General features: G+C 44.5%; 2 protein-coding genes across 9 annotated transcripts in view; one reads left to right on the top strand and one right to left on the bottom strand.

The window, feature by feature from the left end:
* The window catches only part of LOC121023457 (zinc finger protein 304-like), a 498588-nt gene that overhangs the window by 210342 nt on the left and 266098 nt on the right, over window positions 1-22148 (top strand). The gene's annotated exons all lie outside the window — the stretch shown is intronic.
* Window positions 1-22148, bottom strand: part of LOC121023460 (zinc finger protein 550-like) — a 28818-nt gene that overhangs the window by 2656 nt on the left and 4014 nt on the right. For 2 of the 7 annotated variants that reach the window (XM_040465369.1, XM_040465371.1), the window contains one exon: window positions 15508-18540. In XM_040465369.1, the coding sequence (XP_040321303.1) occupies window positions 16961-18540 (1580 nt within the window). In that variant the 3' untranslated portion in view covers window positions 15508-16960. Of the gene's footprint in view, window positions 1-2057; window positions 2154-3763; window positions 4432-5003; window positions 5600-5622; window positions 5631-6045; window positions 6275-15507; window positions 18541-21783; window positions 21842-22148 lie in introns of those variants that run through there. The other 5 variants (XM_040465372.1, XM_040465374.1, XM_040465375.1 and 2 more) reach the window with 5 other exon arrangements.

The following is a 22148-nucleotide window of genomic DNA, read 5'->3' as shown; positions in this document are numbered from 1 at the left end:
CACATGCAAACACATAAGCCTGACCCTTAAGATTTGTGCACGTCACCGTACACTTCTGATGTTAAGGGAAGAAGACCAAGCAGAGTTTAAGCAAAAGGTAAGGAAGTCAAGTGTAGACGTTTTTCCTAACAAATAAGACAGCTCCTTCGAGAAGCTTGGCTTTATAAGGAGAGTCGACACTGGTTGCGGGCTAGTCCAGATCTGCAAACACTTGTGTTTGCTCTATGTGTAGACAACCGGAGCACATGTGTATGTGGAGCAGATAGATGATGACGATGCAGCCAGGCCTGAAAGGAAGCGAGGCAGCAAGCTTCCTGGGAAGGCAAAGGTACGGCCAAGGCCGTGGTATTGGAATGAGCTGTGACCAGAGGCACAGCATCTTCCACAGAGGATGAGAAGGCCACGGGTGCGAGACAGGCATGGACGAGTCGCTCCGGATTGAGGAGCAAGCGGCAGAAGTCCACAGCCTTTATTCCCAACGTGATGCTGAGTGTGTGCCAAGACTCCGGTGGCGGCGGAAGTGCTGAAGCCCTGGAAGGTGTCCGGGTGGCTACGGGAGCCAGTGCGGGAGAAAGGGCTGCCCGGAGGCAGGCAGCAGATGTGGGGGGACCTGCTAGGAGGCTCGGCATCATCCGAGCAAGCGACGATGGAAACCCGGACTAGATGCTGGAGATAGAGCCAGGGAAGGCGGTGGGGGTGATAGATTCGGGGGACATGGGTAATGTCGACCAGGCAGGACCAGGCAGGACCAGGCATGGGTCAACGGGCTGGACGGAGACTGAGATGCTGAGGTGCTGTCTGAGGTATTTCCAACTTGTCACCTGCCTGGAATAGCAGGACACTCTGACCCGGGATGGGGGAGAGTGGGCAGGACGGTGAGCGGCTAAGGCATGACGGGCCCGAGGTGCCTCTGAGACACGTAAGTGAAGGTGTGGATCAAGGAGCTGGGAGAGCGGCCAGAGACAGGCTGGCCGAGAAGCCTGAAGGACCGCCAGAGAGGAGGCCACGCCTCACTGTGATGGCCCCAGCGATTCCACAGCACAGATGTGGAGCTGAAAAGGCCCATTGTCGCTGTGTTTTTCAGGGCAAGAGAGGAAGGAGGATCCAGCCAGTGCAAGGGGCTGCTTCTGATGGATAAATGGGGCTGTATGAATGGATGGAGAGGGTGGGAGACAGTGGGATATGGAACAAAGTGAAATTTACAGAGTAGAGACAGTGCTTTCAAGGGCAAGAAAGGCCGCTTGAGTCAGAAAGAAATGAGTGACATCACTATCACCCACTAGGACTACAATTATTACATGGATACACTAAGAGCTGACTTCTGGGGGGCACCTGGGTGGCTCAGTTGGTTAAGTGTCTGACTTTGGCTCAGGTCATGATCTCATGGTTTGTGAGTTCGAGCCCCATGTAGGGCTCTGTGCTGATAGCTCAGAGCCTTAAATGTAATAAAAAATAAACAAACAAACAAACAAATCAACCAACCAATCAACCAAAAAACAAAAACCTGACTTCTGTTGGCCCTTCCACAGGCCGGGCAGGGTACTAAGCAATTTGGTGTGCTGGGTCATGACAACCTCAAACAACGTAATCACAGAAACTGTCGTCACTCTGATTTTCCAAGTAGGCTGAACACAGGCAACTGAAAGGACATAAACCAAGCGCGCTGGCTCTTTTCCTCGGGCACATGCAGCTCAACACTCCCCAGGCCTGAGCACCCAGGTGTGGCCAGGTGCCTATCTCTCCTCCAGGGAACACGGGTGGAAGTGATATCGGGGTGCCCGTGGGTGTGCCTTCTCCCCGTCCCCCCGCATTGCCCTTCCACCAGCTGGATTAGGCCAGAGAGCGCACCTAAGGCTACACGCTGACACTCACAGGCACCAGGTGTGCAACGCTGCCCTTCCGAGCCGGCCTGCAGATGCAGTGCTACACCTGGTGGAGAAACCACCGGAACCCCCAGGAGGTCACAAAGAGTCTCACACAGGTTCAGAGGCACTGGTCCCTTGCATGCTGGAGGCTGCCAGGCCCCCCCCCCCCCCCGTGCAGCTCCCTGCTCCTACCTGGGCAGGTGCTCCACAAGAGGCCTCCCTTTCCAGTCCACAGCTCCCGCCCATGTTCCAGCAGGTGCGTCAACTCTGCTTCGGGGACTTCGTGCCCTGTTGACAGAGAAAGAAACAAGTCCTGGTGTATGAGAAGAAAGCAACGTCTCCATCCCGTCTGGGACTTAATGGCAGAGACAAGACCCGAGTGAAGCTGCTATTGACGTGAAGGACGTGCTGACCTGTGCACAGGTCCCTTTCTTGGGCTGCAACTACTATAGAGGGTAGTGCTGTCTCTGCACAATGCCAGTGTCCTTGAACTTTATCGGTGGAAGCCAACCCTACTTGGGGGCACAACGCTTTCACACACAGCCGTGGGACCCTGGGAAAGTGAGCCCCTCCTTCCAGAAGGGATTCTGTAATTAATCTAAGTTGCTGGTTCTCAAACACCCTGTGCTTTGGAACCACCTAGGGGGGCTCAATTTCGACCTCAAGCCAAAAGGAACACAATTTCTTCCGGCGAGGCCTAGCGACCACTATATCTGAGCTCTCCCCAGGGGTTCTGGTGCCCAGAATGCACTGAAAACTGAGGGGGAAGAAGTCGGTGAATGGCATCCCTGAGCACCGGTAATCTGAGGCAGACAGGAACCTGAGCTGAATGCTCGTTCTGAGGACGAAACCTGTATTCGCGAGGCGAGGCTGCAGCACCCCATAGGCCCACAAGGGGGCGAACCTGAGGAACAGGGAGATGTCTGGTCCAGGGAGAGGAGCAGAGAGAATCTTCTCATCCCTGAAGATGGAACTGTGTGGCCGCATCCTACAGACCAGGCCAGCCCCACCCTGGGGCTTCTCAGTAGGTGAGGGGGGAAACTTCCTCCAGGGGAAGCCAGTTTAAGCTGCTCTTCTGTTACGTGCAGCCAGATACATCTCCACAGAGACAGGCGGGTTCTGCACAGAAGCCCAGTGACTGAGGTATCAGGACCCACTGAAGTTTCAGCTGTCAGATTCTGATCGTGAGCCCAGGATTCATTTGGATGGGTTTCGGTAATGGTCACTGTTGTGTGCTATGTGCAGGCGCCGAGCTCACGGAGGGGCGGGAGAAAAGGTGAACCAGATGTTCCTTTGGCTCGCCTCTTTCTCTCACCTCAGGGCCTTTTCTTGTACTGGTTCCTCCACCCAGAACCTCTCCTTCACCTCCCCTCCAAGCTTCAAGTCTCAGTTTCAGTTACTTGCCGAGATGCCTTTATTATTATTATTATTATTATTTAGAAGTTAGAGTTTATTTTGTGTTTTGTTTTTTTATTTAAAACAATTTTTTTAATGTTTTTTATTTTTGAGAGAGAGAGAGCAAGTGGGGGAGGAGCAGACCGAGAGGGGGGCACAGAATCTAAAGCAGGCTCCAGGCTCTGAGCTGTAGGCACAGAGCCTGTTGTGGGGCTTGAACTCACGGACTGTGAGATCCTCAGCCAAAGTCAGACGTTTAACCGCCTGAGCCACCCAGGCACCCCTATTTTGTGTCTTTTTGTTTGTTTGTTCATGTTTATTTTTGAGAAAGAGTGAGCACATGAGCAGGAGAGGGGCCAAGAGAGAGGGAGACACAGAATCCGAAGCAGGCTCCAGGCTCTGAGCTGTCAGCACAGAGCCCAACGTGGGGCTTGAACTCACAATGAGATCATGACCTGAGCCAAAGTTGGGGTGACCCATAGGGGTGAGAGCTGAGCCCTTACCCAGTGAGACCAAAAGCCCACAGGTCTCCAGCATCACCTCCTGGTACAGGGCCCTCTGGTCCAGTTCCAGCTGTCCCCACTCTTCCTGGGTGAAGGTCACAGCCACGTCCTTAAAGGTAACCAAAACCTGGAAAGTCAAACAGAGGTAGTGGCCTTGGCCTTGTGCTGTTGGATGGGGTCAGACCCTGTTACTCAGCTGCTGGTGAAGGTGCAGAGAGACCCAGGTCTCCTGAGGGCAGGGCTCTGTGCTGGGCTCAAGGGGGAGGTAGAGGCAGCCTTTGTACGTAGTGCAATTAGGGCTCAGAGAAAGGCCTCCCCTGGGGTAGCCGCTGGAGACGACAGAGGGTGGTGTTCCTATGAGGACAGTGGGGGCAGTAAGTGATCTGGACATGAGAGGAACGGGGAAAAGGATCATGATGATAACTCCCAACAATGAGAACCGCAGCAGTCGTAGCCGAGGTCCTCCCCGTGTGCCTGCCCCCAGCAGAGAGCTGCTTTACCACTGAGGTAAAGTGACTAAAAGTCCCTTGTTCTGGAGCCAGATTCCCAGAGACTGAATCCAACACTTGCTAGCTGTGACCGTGGGGAGGACATCACATCATTTTTCTAAGCCTTGGTTTCCACATCGATACCATAATCATTCCCACTTCACCAGGCAGTTCTGAGAACTAAAACGAAAAGGTTTACATGTGGACACTCGAGTGCCCAGGGTCGAATGTGTTCAAAGTTTTTTGTGACTTTTCCTAATCCTCCCCCAGCCCATAACGTAAATGCCACTATCACGTCCATGTCACAGCCCGCAGCCTGGGGCTTAGGCAGCTCTAGAAAGCCCGCAATCTCACATTAGAGACAGGATCAGAACATCTGGCAAAAGATGACACTGTCTCCAGAAAACAGGCAGGTGGGGGCCAGGGGCACCTTCACCAGAATTAAAACAACCAGGAAAAGGCTCTTGTAGTAGGTGACACTGATGCACAGGAGAGACAGCCCTGTAGAGGCCTGTCGGATGAAGGGAAGTGCAAGGAGGAAGGCTGCAAAATAGGAAAGACTTTGCAAGTTCAGCACAACCCAGCCGGGTGCGCTGAGCAGGAGAAGGGAAGGGAAGGAGCCAGGAGGTGTATCCCCAGCGGATCCAGCACAGCCCTGAAGGCCACGGTGGGGTTTGTGTGCATTTAGTACAAGTATGATGGGAGCCCCTAAACGGGAGACCCATTCACTCATTCAACCATTTATTGAGTACCTTTTACAAGCCCAGGCCGGTCTAGGTCTTGGCACAGAGCAGTAACAGGCGCTCACGATCCGGGGCTGGAAACAGATCCTGAACAAGCAACTAAAATCAGCAAGACCATGTCAGAGGGCCCTAAAGATTCCAAAGACAAAACAATGGAGCAAGAAGACTGAAGAGATGATACTGAACTTCGCACGGGGCACAGGGTGGGTCTGAAATAAAAGTGAGGGGCGGCGCCCTGCGGATGGGAGGAAGACATGTGCTGACAACGGTCTAGGCCATGAAGGGGGGGCTTGGGGCGACTGCTAGCGCGTCCCCGGAGCTCCCTGTGCATGTGCGTGCAAGGGGACATCCCACGCCCGCACACGATTGGCACTGACCGTGTGGATGGACTCCCTGGTCAAAGCTAACTGAATGTCTTCGATAAGAAAACAGGTCCGCTACTGTCAGGGAAAGCCGGTTCCGTGTGCTGTGAACGGAAACTCCTTGGCCGCCCTGGCTCTCAGCCAGGAGAGGCTTCCACCTCTCCGCCCAAGCACAGCGGCAATTCCAGAAACTGCGTCCCCATCCTCCACCCCCGCCCTAGCCTGGTAGAGGCTAGAGGCCGGCAAGGCGCAAGAGTCGGACTCCCGCCGGGTCGCGCCTCCGCGATCAACACAGGCTCAGGAGGCGTCTCCGTGGAAAGAGGCCCCAGAGCCCTGCGGGACACCGGGAGACACACGTCACCCACGTAGGCTTTCCAGGGCCCTCAACCCGGACGAGGAACCGTTAATACTACTTCACCTCCGGGAGCACATGGGCCCAGAGGCGCAGGGGACTCGGTCAAGGTCACGGCCTCGGGAAGGGTCGCGGCCGCAACCCGCTGTGAGGTCTCCGGAGTGCCGGTCGTTCTCCGCACCCGGCGAGGACCGAGGGGGAATTCCAGAAACCTCACCTGTCCCTTCCACACAGCGTCCCGCTGGATGCCAGAAACGAGCGCTCCCCCACGTGGCCCCGGCCGCCTTTCGGGGCCGGGAAACTGAGGCACAGCACGCCGCCGCTCCCCACGTCCACTCACCTGGGCCGCCATTGGGCCGCTGGGGCCCGCAGGGCCCGCGTAGGTGCCGAGGGTCCCCGCGGGCTCAGCCGATCCCTCCCTGGGTCCCACGGAGGCGAAGGAGGGGCCCCTCGCCGGCGTTCCCCCTAGCGTCCAGACGAGATGCGGGGAGCTCACCATCAGCGGGCACCGACCCGCCACATCACAAACCTACGCCTACACGCGACACCGGAAGCCCTGCCCCTGCTATTGCGGGCCAGTAACACCCCCTTCCTGTGGCACAGCCTTCTGGGTAATGTAGTTCTTGTCCTGCCTCCGCCACTTCTAGCAATGCTCCTCTCTTTCTAGGGCCCAGACGCCTGGCAGGATATGGGCGCCCGGAAAGGGCTTGCGAGAAAGGGTTCCCGAAGGCTCCGATGAAGAAGGGGCGGCATCGGATACTCCTAAAGGGGATGCACCCAAATTTACACAATTTCCCAAATTGTGTTTACAGCATCTTTTCTTTTTTTTCAATTTTTTCAATTTATTTTTAAAATTTACATCCACGTTGGTTAGCATATAGTGCAACAATGATTTCAGGAGTAGATTCCTTAATGCCCCTTACGCATTTAGCCCATTCCTCTCCCACAACCCCAACAGTAACCCTCTGTTTGTTCTACATATTTAAGAGTCTCTTATGTTTTGTCCCCCTCCCTGTTTTTATATTATTTTTGCTTCCCTTCCCTTATGTTCATGTTTTGTATCTTAAAGCCCTCATATAAGTGAAGTCATATGATATTTGTCTTTCTCTGACTAATTTCGCTTAGCATAATACCCTCTAGTTCCATCCATGTAGTTGCAAATGGCAAGGTTTCATTCTTTTTGATTGTTGAGTAATACTCCATTGTGTATGTATGTGTATGCATATATATATATATATATATATATATATATATATATATATACACACACCACATCTACATTATCCATTCATCCATTGATGGACAGGGCTTTTTCCATACTTTGGTTAGTGTTGATAGTGCTGCTATAAACATGGGGGTGCATGTGTCCCTTCGAAACAGCATACCTGTATCCTTTGGGTAAATACCTAGTAGTGCAATTGCTGGGTCATAGGGTAGTTCTATTTTTAATTTTTTGAGGAACCTCCATACTGTTTTCCACAGTGTCTGCACCAGTTTGCATTCCCTTGCAAGAGATCCTCTTTCTCTGCATCCTTGCCAACATCTGTTGTTGCCTGAGTTGTTAATGTTAGCCATTCTGACAAGTGTGATGTGGTATCTCGTGGTTTTGCTTTGTATTGATGAGTGATATTGAGCATTTTTTCATGTGTCAGTTGGTCATCTGGATATCTTCTTTGGAGAAGTGTCTATTCATGTCTTTTGCCCATTTCGTCACTGGATTATTTGTTTTTTGGGTGTTGAGTTTCATAAGTTCTTTATTATAGATTTTGGTTACTACCCCTTTATCTGATGGCATTTGCAAATATCTCCTCCCATTCCGTTGGTTGCCTTTTAGTTCTGCTGATTGTTCCCTTCGCTGTGCAGAAGATTTTTATTTTGATGAGGTCCCAATAGTTCATTTTTGCTCGTTTCCCTTGCCTCTGGAGACATGTTAAGAAGTTGCTGTGGCCAAGATCAAAGAGGTTTTTGCCTGCTTTCTCCTTGAGGATTTTGATGGCTTCCTGTCTTCCATTTAGGTCTTTCATTCATTTGGAGTTTATTTTTGTGTATGGTGTAAGAAGTTCATTTTTCTGCATGATTCATTTTTCTGCATGTTGCTGTCAGTTTTCCCAGCACCACTTTGCTGAAGAGACTGTCTTTATTCCATTGGATATTCTTTCCTGCTTTGTCAAAGATGAGTTGGCCATATGTCTGTGGGTCCATTTCTGGGTTCTCTATTCTGTTCCATTGATCTGTTTTTGTGCCAGTACCATACTGTCTTGATGATGACAGCTTTGCAATATAGCTTGAAGTCTGGGATTGTGATGCCTCCAGATTTGTTTTTTTTTTTTTCAAGATTGCTTTGTCTATTCGGGGTCTTTTCTGGTTCCATACAAATTTTAGGATTGTTTGTTCTAGCTCTGTGAAGAATGCCTGCATATTTTAATTTTAGAAGCTCCTAAAGGGGCATGTGGCCACACTGTGTTGTAAATTTTTAAAATCACATTTTCCTGCTGCCTCAGCATCCTACAAACAGGCTGTCAGCACCCCACCCACGTGAGCAGGTACACCAGTGTGATGATAAGGCTAGCCCCTATCCAAGCCCCTTTTCTTTCCTCCCCTGTGATGTAGCAACATTCCAGCGGATTAATAAATTCCCTTTTGTTATTTGCGTACTCCCCACTGACTCGCAATAATGAGACTTGCCCAAGGGTCCCCCTCCCCCCTTGGCTCCTCACCTGTTTGACTGAGCCAGTTCTTTTACTCCATGTGGCCTCCCATCTGGACCCCTGTTTGAGGCGTGGTGCCTCCTTCTTCTAGGAGCTTTGAATGTTATAGATCCTTTAATTTCAGATACTCTTGAGAGTATAATTTACATAGCTTTGTAGTGTTGCTTAAAGACTCCACAAGGGGGACATGCTCTCCCATTCACCGTATGGGAGAGTAATACAAGAAAGATATCATAATGTTATAATGCTACTTAGGTATAAAGTACCTTCCTCATAACTTCTAAGTAATAAACATCATGTTGTTGCTCTTCAGATACACTTGGACTGAAGCTTTAGCGTCAACTTTGTGAGTCTCAGTATGTTGACTCAAGGTCTAGAGAGAAAAGACTTCACACAGGGCCATTACTGGGACATTGGAGAGGAAAACGTGTGTTCCTGAAATGGAGGAATAGTGAAAAATTTGTTTCTATACATTCTAAAATAAATTTATGGATTCCTTCAAATTTTATGTGGAACATATAGAGGAGATTGAATTTACCTAACATGAGGTTTGACATAAAGTCGAATTTTAAGCTTATTATCCAAGTATTTATATATTTATTATACCCCTTCTATTTTTAAAAAATGTATTCCCTAAAAGTAAGACAAGATATTATAGATTCCATTCAGCAGAACAGAAACCCAAAGCAACACTCGAATGCACACACTGCAATGTCAGTCATGAAGCGCACGCTTTCAATACTTGGGCAACCAACAAATATTCTCACTCTCCAATTATATGCTGATCAAAGAAAGCTTCATAGTCAATTTTTTAGGGTTTGGCAAACCCTAAGCCTTGTCAAGGGACAAGGAAGAAGAGAGTTCAGCTAGGGTCATCACAAGGAAACGGATAAGGAGTGTTACAAGGAAGCAGACGATGTGGCCTTTTGCCGAAATTCTTCCCTGCGTGGGTGTGTCTTGGTATTCTAACCCCAGCGATCCTACCTGTTTTTCCTCTCGTGTTTCTTTTTAAAAAAAAATTTTTTTTTAACGTTTATTTATTTTTGAGACAGAGAGAGACAGAGCATGAACGGGGGAGGGTCAGAGAGAGAGGGAGACACAGAATCTGAAACAGGCTCCAGGCTCTGAGCAGTCAGCACAGAGCCCGACGCGGGGCTTGAACTCACGGACCGTGAGATGGTGACCTGAGCCGAAGTCGGACGCTCAACCAACTGAGCCACCCAGGTGCCCCTCCTCTCGTAAGTTTCTAACTGAATTTCCCGACACAGATACTGCTATGGTCTGAGTGTTTGTGTCCCCTTCAACTCCTAAGTTGAAAACCTAATGCTTAAGGTGATGGTATTAGTAGATGGGACCTTTGGGAAATGATTAGGTCATGAGGGCTCTGTCCTAATGAATGGAATTAGTACCTTTATAAAAGAGACCCCAGAAATTTCCCCTGCCCCTTCCACCATGTGAGGTCACAGCAAGAAGGCTGTCTGTGAACTGGGAAGCGAGCTCTCTCTCGCTAGACACCAAATCTGCCAGCACCTTGATCTTGGCCTTCCAGCCTCCAGACCTGTGAAATAAATTTCTGTTGTTTATAAGCCACTCAGTCTGTGGTTTCCTTATAGCATGCCTAACAGGCTAAGACAGATACAACTCATTTAAAATCTTAGACTTACCTGAAGAAAAGAGCCCCTTGCCAAATGTTTCTTCCTGCTGTGATAGCGGCCACTACGATTACAGCCTGAGCACGTGAGCAGAGGGGGTGTCTTATCTCTGAGATAAACGTTTGGCTATTGTTTGAGGATGATGTTAGTGATCCAAATAGTTATTCTGAAAATAACTAAATAGAGCAAAGGTATCAAGCTATTTCTTCCCTTTACTGCACAAAACAGTTATTTTGAGGTAACTGAATATTGTGGCAAAATCCTTATTCTTCTTTAGAATTTCTAGCTAATGAATGCAGAAATAGCAACAGAAGTAGGGTACAAATGTCTCAACTGTGTGCAATCAACTACCCAATGGTTATCGTTGAATGCTGACCTGGTAGAAGATACACGGAGAATTGGTATTGGATAGAAAACACTGATAATATTAGGACTCATCACAGAAGAGAGACACCCAGACATCAGAGCAGACTTACTTGAGGCAGTCATAACGTGTCAGCACTGTGTGTGGAGCATTGTGGCCAGAGGCCGAATCTGGATTTCAAACTTGTTTGTATGTTAAGACTATTAACTGAAGTTGGGGATGTTGGGATATGAGCTCAAGGTGCATTTGAGACATTCAAGCAGAGACATTGGGATTGAGGATATAGGGGTACATTTGGAACAGATTCAGGAACTTAGTTGTGGTTGGATATGGGCGCTTACTGGCTGGCTGGGCAGCCTGAAGGATGAATAGAGGGGAGATACCACAACGTGGCAGTGAAGCAATCCGTTCAGATGGCTCCAGCTGCCTCTGCAGTCAGATGTGAAATAGACAAGGCTAGATATCATATTGTGTTTTGAGGACACAAAAGCCAAGGAGACACAGTGCAAAGGAATTCCTTTGAGAGTCTGGTGAGCAAAGAGGAGGATAAATAAATGAATGGAGAATGTGAGAAAGGGTGGGGTGCAGAGTATAGTAAGACAGTAATTTCAAGAAGAAATATCTTTTTTCCTAAGTTGGGAAAACAGTCTATAAGAGAATGTATATTGTTATGGTTAATAATATTGCGTGAATAATTCTAAAGTCTATTTTGTCTGATACCAGTATTGTTAACCCAGCTTTCTTTTTGCTTCCATTTGCATGTCAAATGCCTTTTCACCCCTTTGCTTTTTTTTTTTTTTTTAAAGATTTTTGTTTTACATTTCTTTATTTTTGAGAGACAGGGAGAGACAAAGCACAAGGGGAGTGGCAGAGAGAGAATGAGACACAGAATCTGAAGTAGGCTCCAAGCTCCAAGCTGTCAGCACAGAGCCCGATGTGGGGCTCGAACTCACAAACCGTGAGATCATGACCTGAGCTGAAATCGGACGCTCAAGTGATCGAGCCACCCAGGCGCCCCCCCCCCCCCTTCACTTTCAATCTGCAGGTGTCTTTAGGTCTGACATGAGTCTCTTGTAGGCAGCATATAGATGGGTCTTGCTTTTTGTATCTGTTCTGTCACCCTGCTTTTGATTGGAACATTTAGTCCATTTACCTTCAAATTAATTATCGATAGGTATGTACTTACTATTTTGATACTTGTTTTATGGTTGTTGTTGTTTTTTTTTTTTTTCTGTTCCCTTCTTCTCTTGTTCTCCTCTCATGGTTTGCTGGCTTTCTCTAGTGATATAATTAGGTCCCCTTCTCTTTATTTTTTGCGTATCTACTACCAGTTTTTGATTTGTGGTTACATTAGGCTTGTATATAATATCTTATGCATATAGCAGTCTAAATTAAATTGATGGTCACTTAAGTTTGGACCCATTTAAAAGCACTAGTTTTTACTCCTCTCCCCACTAACAATTTAGGTATATGGTGTCATACTTTACATCCTTTTGTTTTGTGAATCCCTTGACTGGTTTTTATAGATATACTTCATTTTACTACTTTTGTGCTTCCTATTTTTACTCTTGCTTTTTTCCTTTCCACTCTAAGAATTCCCTTTAATATTTCTTGTTAAGGCTGGTTTAGTGGTGATGAGTGCCTGTAACTTTTGTCTGGGAAAATCTCTCTCCTTCCATTCTGAATGATAGCCTTGTTGGGTAGACTACTCTTGATGCAGGTTTTTTCTTTCAGCACTTTTGAATGTATCACGCCACTCCCTTCTGGCCTGCTAAATTTCTGCTGAAAAATCAGCTGATGGCCGTATGGGTTTCTCTTATACGTAACTCTTTTCTCTTGCTGCTTTAAAATTTTTCTCTTTACCACCACTTTTTGCCATTCTAGTTACTCTGTGTTCTGGTGTGGACCTCCTTGGGTTGATTTTGATGGGGGCTCTCTGTGCCTCCTGGGTCTGGATTTCTGTTTCCTCTCCCAGGTTCAGGAAGTCCCTGACAAAAAATTGACTGAGAAACTTCAACAAACATATAGTCTAAGAATTAGACAATGAAGTGGTTCTTATAAATTAGTAGGGACCAGAGACATCTAGTAAAAGCCATATAGACCCATTTTGGATCTGAATGCCTTAAAGAACATTTTAGGAAAATTGAGAAAATAGAGCACTAACAATATATTTTGTGATACTTCAAATATTTTGTTTGAAAAGAGTTATTAGGATTATAAATGAGTCCTTACATTTTGGAAATGCATTCTGAAGAGATTAGGCACTGAATGAGAAGATGTTTGGATTATAAGGAAAACAACCCAGTAATGTGAGTGGGGATAGAGGAAACAAAACACCCAAGAATTTATCAATGATGAAAGATTAGGCTTCGGATCACAGAGCTTATGACACATATTCTTTTATGTATATATTTGAAAATATCCGTTGCAAAGGGTAAAATATGTCTATCATTTTTATGTTAGGAAGGATGCGTTAAAAAGAGCAGAGGAGGGGCGCCTGGGTGGCTCAGTCGGTTAAGCATCTGACTTTGGCTCAGGTCATGATCTCACAGTCCGTGAGTTTTAGACCTGCATCAGGCTCTGTGCTGACAGCTCAGAGCCTGGAGCTTGCTTCAGATTCTGTGTCTCCCTCTCTCTCTGTCCCTCCCTCGTTCATGCTCTGTCTCTCTCTGTCTCAAAAATAAATAAACATTAAAAAAATTTTTTTTAAAGAGCAGAGGAAACCTCTGATTTCAGGGGGTAAGCCAGCATGTATCAAAACACCAATTGTACACTTTAATTTTTTTTTTAATGTTTATTTATTTTTAAGAGAGACAGAGCACGAGCAGGGGAGGGGGCGAGGGAGGGAGACACAGAACCCAAAGCAGGCTCCAGGCTCTGAGCCCTCAGCAATGCCCGACATGGGGCCCGAACCCACGAACCATGAGATCATGACCTGAGCTGAAGCTGGACGCTTAACCAACTGAGCCACCCAGGTGCCCCTAAAACAACTTTATTTAACTTTTCTTTATAGCAAAGTAGGAACACTTTAGATATGAATATTAACACCCTTTTAGGTTACCTATTAAGCTGATGTTCAAGTTTGTCTAAAATTTCTTGAAATATTTTGCTGTATAATGTTAACACAATTTAAAGACTGAAGTCCACAGCTGAATTTGAATTTAGATTCTGAAGCTTAACTGTTAGTCTTTGGGCTAGTAAAAAGAACTTTGGTTTCCTAGTTTATAAAATGGATATGGTAATAACCTAGTTTTGGAGGTCATTTTGAGTATTAAGTGAATTAATGTGTATCAATTGCTTATTCAGGGATTTATATGTATTTAATAAGTTATAACTATTATAATATTCTAAGGGATGAGGTAGGAAAGAAGTGTTTAAATACGCTATTTATTACTACTTGGACATTTAATAGCAAAATTTTAATGTGTTAAATGACATAGTTCATTAAGGAAAAGCTTCATTTAATTTCTGTCAAGCCATGTTATACATGAGTGGTTATTCACATCATAAATTCTTCAGGGTAGATGACAGGATAATAAAATTAATGGGAAAATTATGCTGTGTTTGAATGTTTTCCATTCTTTTTGATCTCTGTCACTCTAATAGTTTAAAAACCTTTACTCCTCATTTTAATTTGTACTGTTTTGATTACTTGCAAAATTCTAAATTTACCAAAATATATCTGTTTATAAAAGCAGAAGGGACGTCTCTTCCTTATAGTAAAATTCCAATTAATAAATGTGGGCGGACTGATAGAACTAGAAAGTTTAAAAATAAGCAAATGGTGTTAACAGTCATTTCATTAAAGAAGTTACACAGTGGCAAACACACATGAAAATCCTCAACATCATGAAACATCAGAGAACTGCAATTAAAACCATAGTGAGTTGCTATTACACTCCTGTTAAAACAGCTAAAACTTAACGTTTATTTATTTTTGGGACAGAGAGAGACAGAGCATGAACGGGGGAGGGGCAGAGAGAGAGGGAGACACAGAATCCGAAGCAGGTTCCAGGCTCCGAGCCGTCAGCCCAGAGCCCGACGCAGGGCTGGAACTCGCGGACCGCGAGATTGTGACCTGAGCTGAAGTTGGACGCTTAACCGACTGAGCCACCCAGGCGCCCCTAAAACAGCTAAAATTTAAAAAGACCTGTGGGGCACCTGGGTGGCTCAGTCAGTTAAGCATCTGACTTTGGCTCAGGTCATGATCTCACGGTTGGTGGGTTCAAGTCCCCACGTTGGGCTCTGTGCTGACGGCTCACAGCATGAAGCCTGCTGTGGTTTCTCCTTTCTCTGCCCCTCCCTGTCTTGCACTGTCTCTCTCTCTCTCTCTCGAAAATAAATAAGCATTAAAAAAAAAATAAATTTAAAAAGACGGACAATACCAAGCATTGGCAAAATGTGGAGGAACGGGAGCTTATGTACTATTGGTGGAACACAGACGGGTATAACCAGCTTAGATCACAGTTTGGCAGTTTCTTAAATATTGAAACATTCACATTCTCTGACCTATTGGCCTAAGAGAAACAAAACACACATTCATATAAAGAATCATATGCCTATATTCACTGAAGCTTTATTTCTAACAGCACTAAACTGGAAACAATCCAACCGTCCATTAACAGATGAATGGATAAAACAAACAGTGGCAAATCCATAAAGTAGAATACTATTCAGCAATAAAAAAATAAACATTCATATAAGCAACACTGAGGAGTCTCAAAATAATTCTGCACTGTGGAAAATATCAGAAAAGAGTAGACATTTTATGATTCTATTCATGTAAATTCTAGACAATGCAAACTAATATGTTAAAGACAGTACATCCCTGGATCCCTGTAGGTCTGGTAAGAACAAGGAGAAATTATAAAAGGGCATGAGGTACATCATGGTTGTTCATTGTCATGATTATGGTGGTTTCATGGGTTTATACGTATGACAAGAAATTTCAAATTGTACACCTTAAATATGTATAGATTATTGGATGTCAATTATGCCTCAAAATTTCTAAAAAAGTAGTTCAGGGGTGCCTGGGGGGCTCAGTTGGTTAAGCGCCTGACTCTTGATCTCAGGTCAGGTCTTGCTATCAGGGTCATGAGTTCAAGCCCTGCTTTGGGCTCCATGCTGAATGTGAAGCCTTCTTAATAAATTGTTCAAAATAAAAAATCTGAATTGCCCACTTTTTGGAAACCAGCAGGTTTACCAACCTAATACTCCAATGGACAATCTCCATTCTTTCATTTCTCTGCCTTTAGAACAATGGATGGCCCTTGAGGGCAACAGCTCAGGAAGACAATGAGAATTCACAAACTCTGGATTATTTGCTCTAACAATGACTTCAGCTGCAGAAGACACACAGACATTCCAGGTGGTCCTGGAATTCCTCACAAGCAAAGTCAGTGGAACATGCAAGGATGCACTTTTAGAAGAGGCATACACCATCTGGTTTGCTGCAGGCCCCTCCCCTGCCTGTTAATCACATCAAGAATATTAGTACCAGTTATGGTTGAAGCCTGGCTCCTGTTGTCTGACAGTGATGCCAGTCTTCAGAATTATAAACATCAGGACACTGACTCCTTTGTAGAACCTGGTGAAAAACTTCCCCTCAATAGCACCCTCCAGGAGCAAGAGAATAGATTCACACCATTCCTAAAGGCACCGGAGCTTGGCAAAACAAGGGACCCCTCTTTAGAGTGTCCTATGGTCTCAGCAAGTATGGAGTCCACAAATTAGGACTATGAAGCGCTGCACTGGTTCCTAGGTCTTGTGCAGCAATGCACAGTAGGCTAAAACTGGAATGAGAGCTACTCTCGGTCTTTATGTCGTCCCTGCTGAGGTGCACAAAGCTGGGGCCCCCACAAAAGCACATCCACAGAGCACAATTCTGTTTTCCACCCACGCCAAACAGTGAACAGCGCCCCCCCCAAGATTAAAGGTACATTAAACAACAAGGCCTTTATTACTACACAAACCAGAGCAATGAGGTAGATAGTTACTGGTTGATGACCTGAAGACTAGAAAAATCAATTACAAGTGTCATGTGAAATCAACAATTTCCATGAAGTAGGTAAGCCTTCCCTGCAAGCTTCCAACAGAGCCCACTCTTGACCCAAACTGAGTCATATTCATACTTAACCAGAAAAGGGAAATCACTGTAAGGGCAAAGACTACTAAAGATTTCCTCCAGGGAATGGGAGAGGCCATAGACATTTGCCTTGCCTTAGGCACACTGGGGTGACCGATGAAGCAGTGTACAAGGTAGTAAAGTGGGATGGCTTCTACTGGAAAAACTGGAAAACTGGAAAAACAGGGCCCTGGGTAGTCTGGACCGGGCAGTGCAGCCCCTGTAAGCCTCACACATGCCTATAAACTGAGGGGATATTTCGCCCCCCTGGATGCTTGGAGGTATGAGGTTCAACTTCAGGCATGTGGCTCTCTCACACAACTATTTAGGGCCATTAGAGTGAACAGGGAGACGGCATGTTTCCTTCAAATCTAAGCCCATTTTCAAATGTGGACTTTCTGGTGTTAAACAACATTGGAGGTTGGAATGAAGGATTTCCCATATTTCCTACATTCACGGGCCCTCTCCATGCTGTGAAATTTCTGGTGGAGATTGAGGCTAGAGCGTTGGCTAAAGGATTTGCCACACTTGCTGCATTCGTAAGGCCTTTCTCTAGTGTGAACTATCTGGTGTTGAATGAGAACAGATTTTTGCCTGAAGGATTTTCCACATCGGCCACACTCATAAGGCCTTGCTCCTGTGTGAATGTTGCAGTGTTGAGTAAGGCTGGTGCTTCGACTAAAGGATTTCCCACATTCATGACACATATAAGGCCTTTCTCCAGTGTGAATTCTTTGGTGTTTAGTGAAAATAGCTCTTCTGCTAAAGCATTTCCCACACTGGGCACACTCAAAAGGCCTTGCTCTGCTATGAATTCGCTGGTGTTCAACAAGGCTGTAGCTTTGTGTAAAAGATTTCCCACATTCAGCACATTCATAAGGCCTTTCGCCAGTGTGACTTCGGTTGTGCCGATAAAGTTTGGATTTGGATCCAAAGGCTTTCCCACATTCTCCACACTCGTAAAGCCTTTTACTGGTGTGAATTCTCTGGTGTCTAATGAGAGCAGCTCTTTGGCTAAAGGATTTCCCACACTGGTCACACACATAAGGGCTTGCTGTGGTGTGAATTCTCTGGTGTCGAACAAGGGTGAAGCTTTGTCTGAAGGATTTCCCACATTCACTGCACTCATAAGGCTTTTCTCCAGTGTGTGTTCTCTGGTGCCTCACAAGATTGGATTTGCATGCAAAGGCTTTCCTGCATTCCTCACACTCAAAAGGCCTTTCTCCACTGTGGATTCTGCAGTGTTCAATAAGGTTGGAACACTGACTAAAGGATTTCCCACATTCACCACACTTATACGGCTTTTCTCCAGTGTGAACTCTCTGGTGTATAATGAGGGTGGCCCTTAGCCTAAAAGATTTTCCACATTCGCTGCACTCGTAAGGCCTTTCTCCAGTGCGGGATCTCTGAAGCTGAACAAGTGAGTACTTGCAGTGAAAAGCCTTCCCATATTTGCTAGACTCGTAAACCCTTTTTCTAGTAGAGACTCTTGGGTGGTGAACAAGGCTGTGTTTGTGGCTGGAGGCTTTCCCACATTCACATGATTTGTAATGACTTTCTCCACAAGGAAAGGCCTCCCCACACTTGGTGATTGTGTTTGGCTTCTTACTGTTGAGAATGACCTGGTGCTGGAGAAAGCCCAATGTGTCCAGGAACTCCTTTCCAACTTTCCTCCAGGTGAAGGGATTCCCTGACACATGGAATATGCAGCTCTTTATAAATGAAGCCCTGCCCACATCCCTCTTCTCTGCACTGTGATGCTCTTGAGGCTGGTACAGGTCTGCACATGCTCCATCTACATACACTTTCTGCCCAGGTAGATGGGCCAAGTGCAAAATGTCTTTCAGGATTGGGACACATTTCTCACAGGGGTGAGTCTTCTGGATGGAGGCACCTGCCTTTGGAATCCTGACCTGTGACAAAACTTCTATGGAAACACTCTGTTCAAAAGGTGTCCCTTCATCCTCCATTCCATGCCAACAAACTGAAAAAGGAGAAATACTGATGAGTCATGCTGACGATGGTGGGAAAGTTTTAATCATGTTTGTTTTTTTTATTTATTAAAAAAAAATTTTTTTTTCAACGTTTATTTATTTTTGGGACAGAGAGAGACAGTGCATGAACGGGGGAGGGGCAGAGAGAGAGGGAGACACAGAATCGGAAACAGGCTCCAGGCTCTGAGCCATCAGCCCAGAGCCCGATGCGGGGCTCAAACTCACGGACCGCAAGATCGTGACCTGGCTGAAGTCGGACGCTTAACCGACTGCGCCACCCAGGCGCCCCTATTTTTTTAAACTTTATGTATAACATGACGTTTTCTCATTTTACAAAACATTGATGGTAGAAAAGGTAGTGGACCTGAACAACACTACAGACCAAATGGAGCTAACAGACATATGCAGAACATTCCAATGAACGGCAGAATACACATTCTACTCAAGAGTGCAGGGAACATTCTCTAGGATAGATTATATGATAGGTTAAAAAAAAGTCTTAACAAATCTAAGAAAACTGAAATCATATCAAGTATCTTTCCTGGTAGAAATTAGTAACAGGAGGATAACTGGGAAATTCACAAATATGTGGAAATTAAAGAACATACTCTTGCACAACCAGTGATTCAAAGATTAAATCAAAAGGGAAATCAAAAAATATCTTTGGGCTCCTGGGTGGCTCAGTAGGTTGGGCATTCGGCTTTGGCTCAGGTCATGATCTCGCAGTTTGTGAGTTCGAGCCCTGTGTCAGGCTCTGTGCTAACAGCTCAGAACCTGGGGCCTGCTTTGGATTCTGTGTCTCCCTCTCTCTCTGCCCCTCCCCTGCTTGTGCTCTGTCTCTTTCTCTCTCTCAGAAATAAACATTAAACATTTTTTTTTAAATAAAAAAAAATATCTTGAGACAAATGAAAATACAAACAATATACCAAAATTTATGGGATCCAGCAAAAAAAGTTCCAGAGGGAAGGCTATAGCAGATACATATCTATATTAAGAAAAAAATGAAAGATCTTAAGTAAACATTCTACCTTTGCATCTCAAAGAACTAGAAAAGAACTAAGCCTGATGTTAGCAGAAGGATGGAAATTAAAAAGGTCAAAGTGGAAATAAATAAAATAGAGACTAGAAGGACAATAGGAAAGATCAAAGCTAAGAATTTTTTTCCCAAGAGATAAAATTGACAAACTTTTAGTTAGACTCAGGAAAAAAAAGAGAAGACTCAAACAAAACTAGAAATGAAAGAGAGGACATTACAATTGATACCACAGAAATACAAGGATCATAAGAGATGACTATTAACCACTATACATCAACAAATTGGATAACCTAGAAGAAATGGATAAATTCCTAGAAACATACAACTACTAAGACTTAATCATGAAGAAATAGGAAATCTAGACAGACCGATAATGAATAAAGACATTGAGTTCGTAATCAAAAACTTCCCCTTTAAAAAACAAAACAAACCAAAACCAAAACCTTCACCCAAAAGAGAAGTGCAGGATTTGATGGGTTCACTGATGAATTCTATGAAACATTTAATGTCATTCCTCATCAAACTCTTCCAAAAAACTGAAGGGAGGGAATACAACCAAATTCATTTTACAAGGCCAGCATTACCCTCAGACCAAAGCCAGATAAGGATACTACAACACAAGAAAATTACAGACCAATAACCCTGATGTACCTAGATGCAAAAATCCTCAACAAAACATTAATAAACCAAATTCAACAGCACATTAAAAGGATCATACGCCACATCCAAGTGAGATTTACCTCTGGGGTGCAAAGATGGTTCAACAAACACAAATCCATAAATGTGATATACTACATTAACAAAATAAAGGATAAAGATCATATCATCATCTCAAAAGATAGAAAAGCATGTAACAAAATTCAGCATCCTTTCATAAACAAAAAACTCTCAACAAATCAGGTATGGAAGGAATGAATGTACCTCAACATGATAAAGATCACATATGACAGGCCCACAGCCAACATCATACTCAATGGTGAAAAGCTGAAAGATTTTTGGTGAAGATCGGGAACAAGACAAGGATGACCACTCTCACCACTTCTATTCAACATGCTACTGGAAGTCCTAGCCAGAGTGATTGGGCGAGAAAAATAAAAACTTGTTAAAATAAATTAATTCAGTAAATTACGTTGCAGGATACAAAATCAACACACAAAAATCACTTGCATTTTATACGCTAACAAGGAACTGTGCAAAAAAGAAATTAAACAATCCCTTTTACAAGAGCCTCAAAAATAATAAAATACTTAGGAAGAGATTTAATCAAGGAGGTGAAAGATCTATACGCTGAGAACTATAAAACACTAATGAAAGAAATTAAAGATACAAATAAATGGAAAAATATCCCTTGTTCATAAATTGAAAGAATTCACATTCTCAAAATGTCCATGCAACCCAAGGCAATCTACAGATTCAATGCAATCCTTTTCAAAATACCAAGGGCATTTTTCACAGAAGTAGAAAAACAAGCAAAATTAGGGTGGAACCACAAAAGACCCTGAATAGCCAAGGCACTCCTGAGCATGAAGAACAAAGCTGAAAGCATCACACTTCCTGATTTCAAATTATATTACAAAGCTATAGTAATCAAAACAGTATGGTACTGGCATAAAAACAGACACATAAGCCAACAGAACAGAATAGAGAGCACAGAAATAAACCCCTAAATATATGACCAACTAATCTTGACAAGGGGGCCTTGGGGAAAGAGGAAATGGAGAAGTGATGGTACAAAATTTCAATTATTAACATGAGTAAGTTATGGAGACCTACTATACAGCAGTTTATAGCTAACAGTACCGTAATGTGCAATAGTTCTCCCTTTTCTTTGAGGGATACACATTCCAAGATCCCTAGTTGAGACGTGAAGCTGCGGATAGTACTGAACTCTGTCTACATTACACTTTTTCGTATACATGCACACCTATGATAAAGTTTAATGTATAAGTTAGGCCGAGTAAGAAATTAACAATAGCTAATAAGAAAGTAGAACAATTACAATAATATACTATAATAATAAGAAAGTAGAACAACTATAATAATATACTATAATAAAAGTTATGTTAATGTGGTCTCTCTCAAAATTTCTTACTCTACCATACCTTCTTGTTGTAAAGATGTGAGATGATAAAATGCCTATGTGATAGGATAGATGAATGACACAAGCACTGTGACTTAGCGTGAAGCTACTACTGACCTGAAGATACATCAGAAGGAGGATCATCTACTTCCAGACTGCAGTGGACTGTGGGTAACTAAAACCATGGAAAGAGAAACCATGGGTAAGGGGGGACTACTGTATATTTAAAATTTGCTAACACACTCACACACACATTCACACACAAATGATCAAGATAATAATAAAGGGTTGGGAGGAAATTTAGGGAGGGATGGATATGTTTATGGCTTTGCTGATGGTAACGTATTTACAGGTATATACTTATCCCCAAACCCATCAAATTGTATCCATAAAATATATACAGTTTTTAGACATGTCAATAATTCCTCAGTAAAGTGGTTTAAACATCATTTACTAAAAGGCACCAAAGCCAAAACCTCATC

The sequence above is a fragment of the Herpailurus yagouaroundi genome, unplaced genomic scaffold, assembly GCF_014898765.1.
Source record: "Herpailurus yagouaroundi ecotype Mexico unplaced genomic scaffold, PumYag 557, whole genome shotgun sequence".
NCBI lineage: Eukaryota > Metazoa > Chordata > Mammalia > Carnivora > Felidae > Herpailurus > Herpailurus yagouaroundi.
Note: the sequence above shows the minus strand (reverse complement) of the source record. Positions and strands in the feature narration are given on the sequence as shown.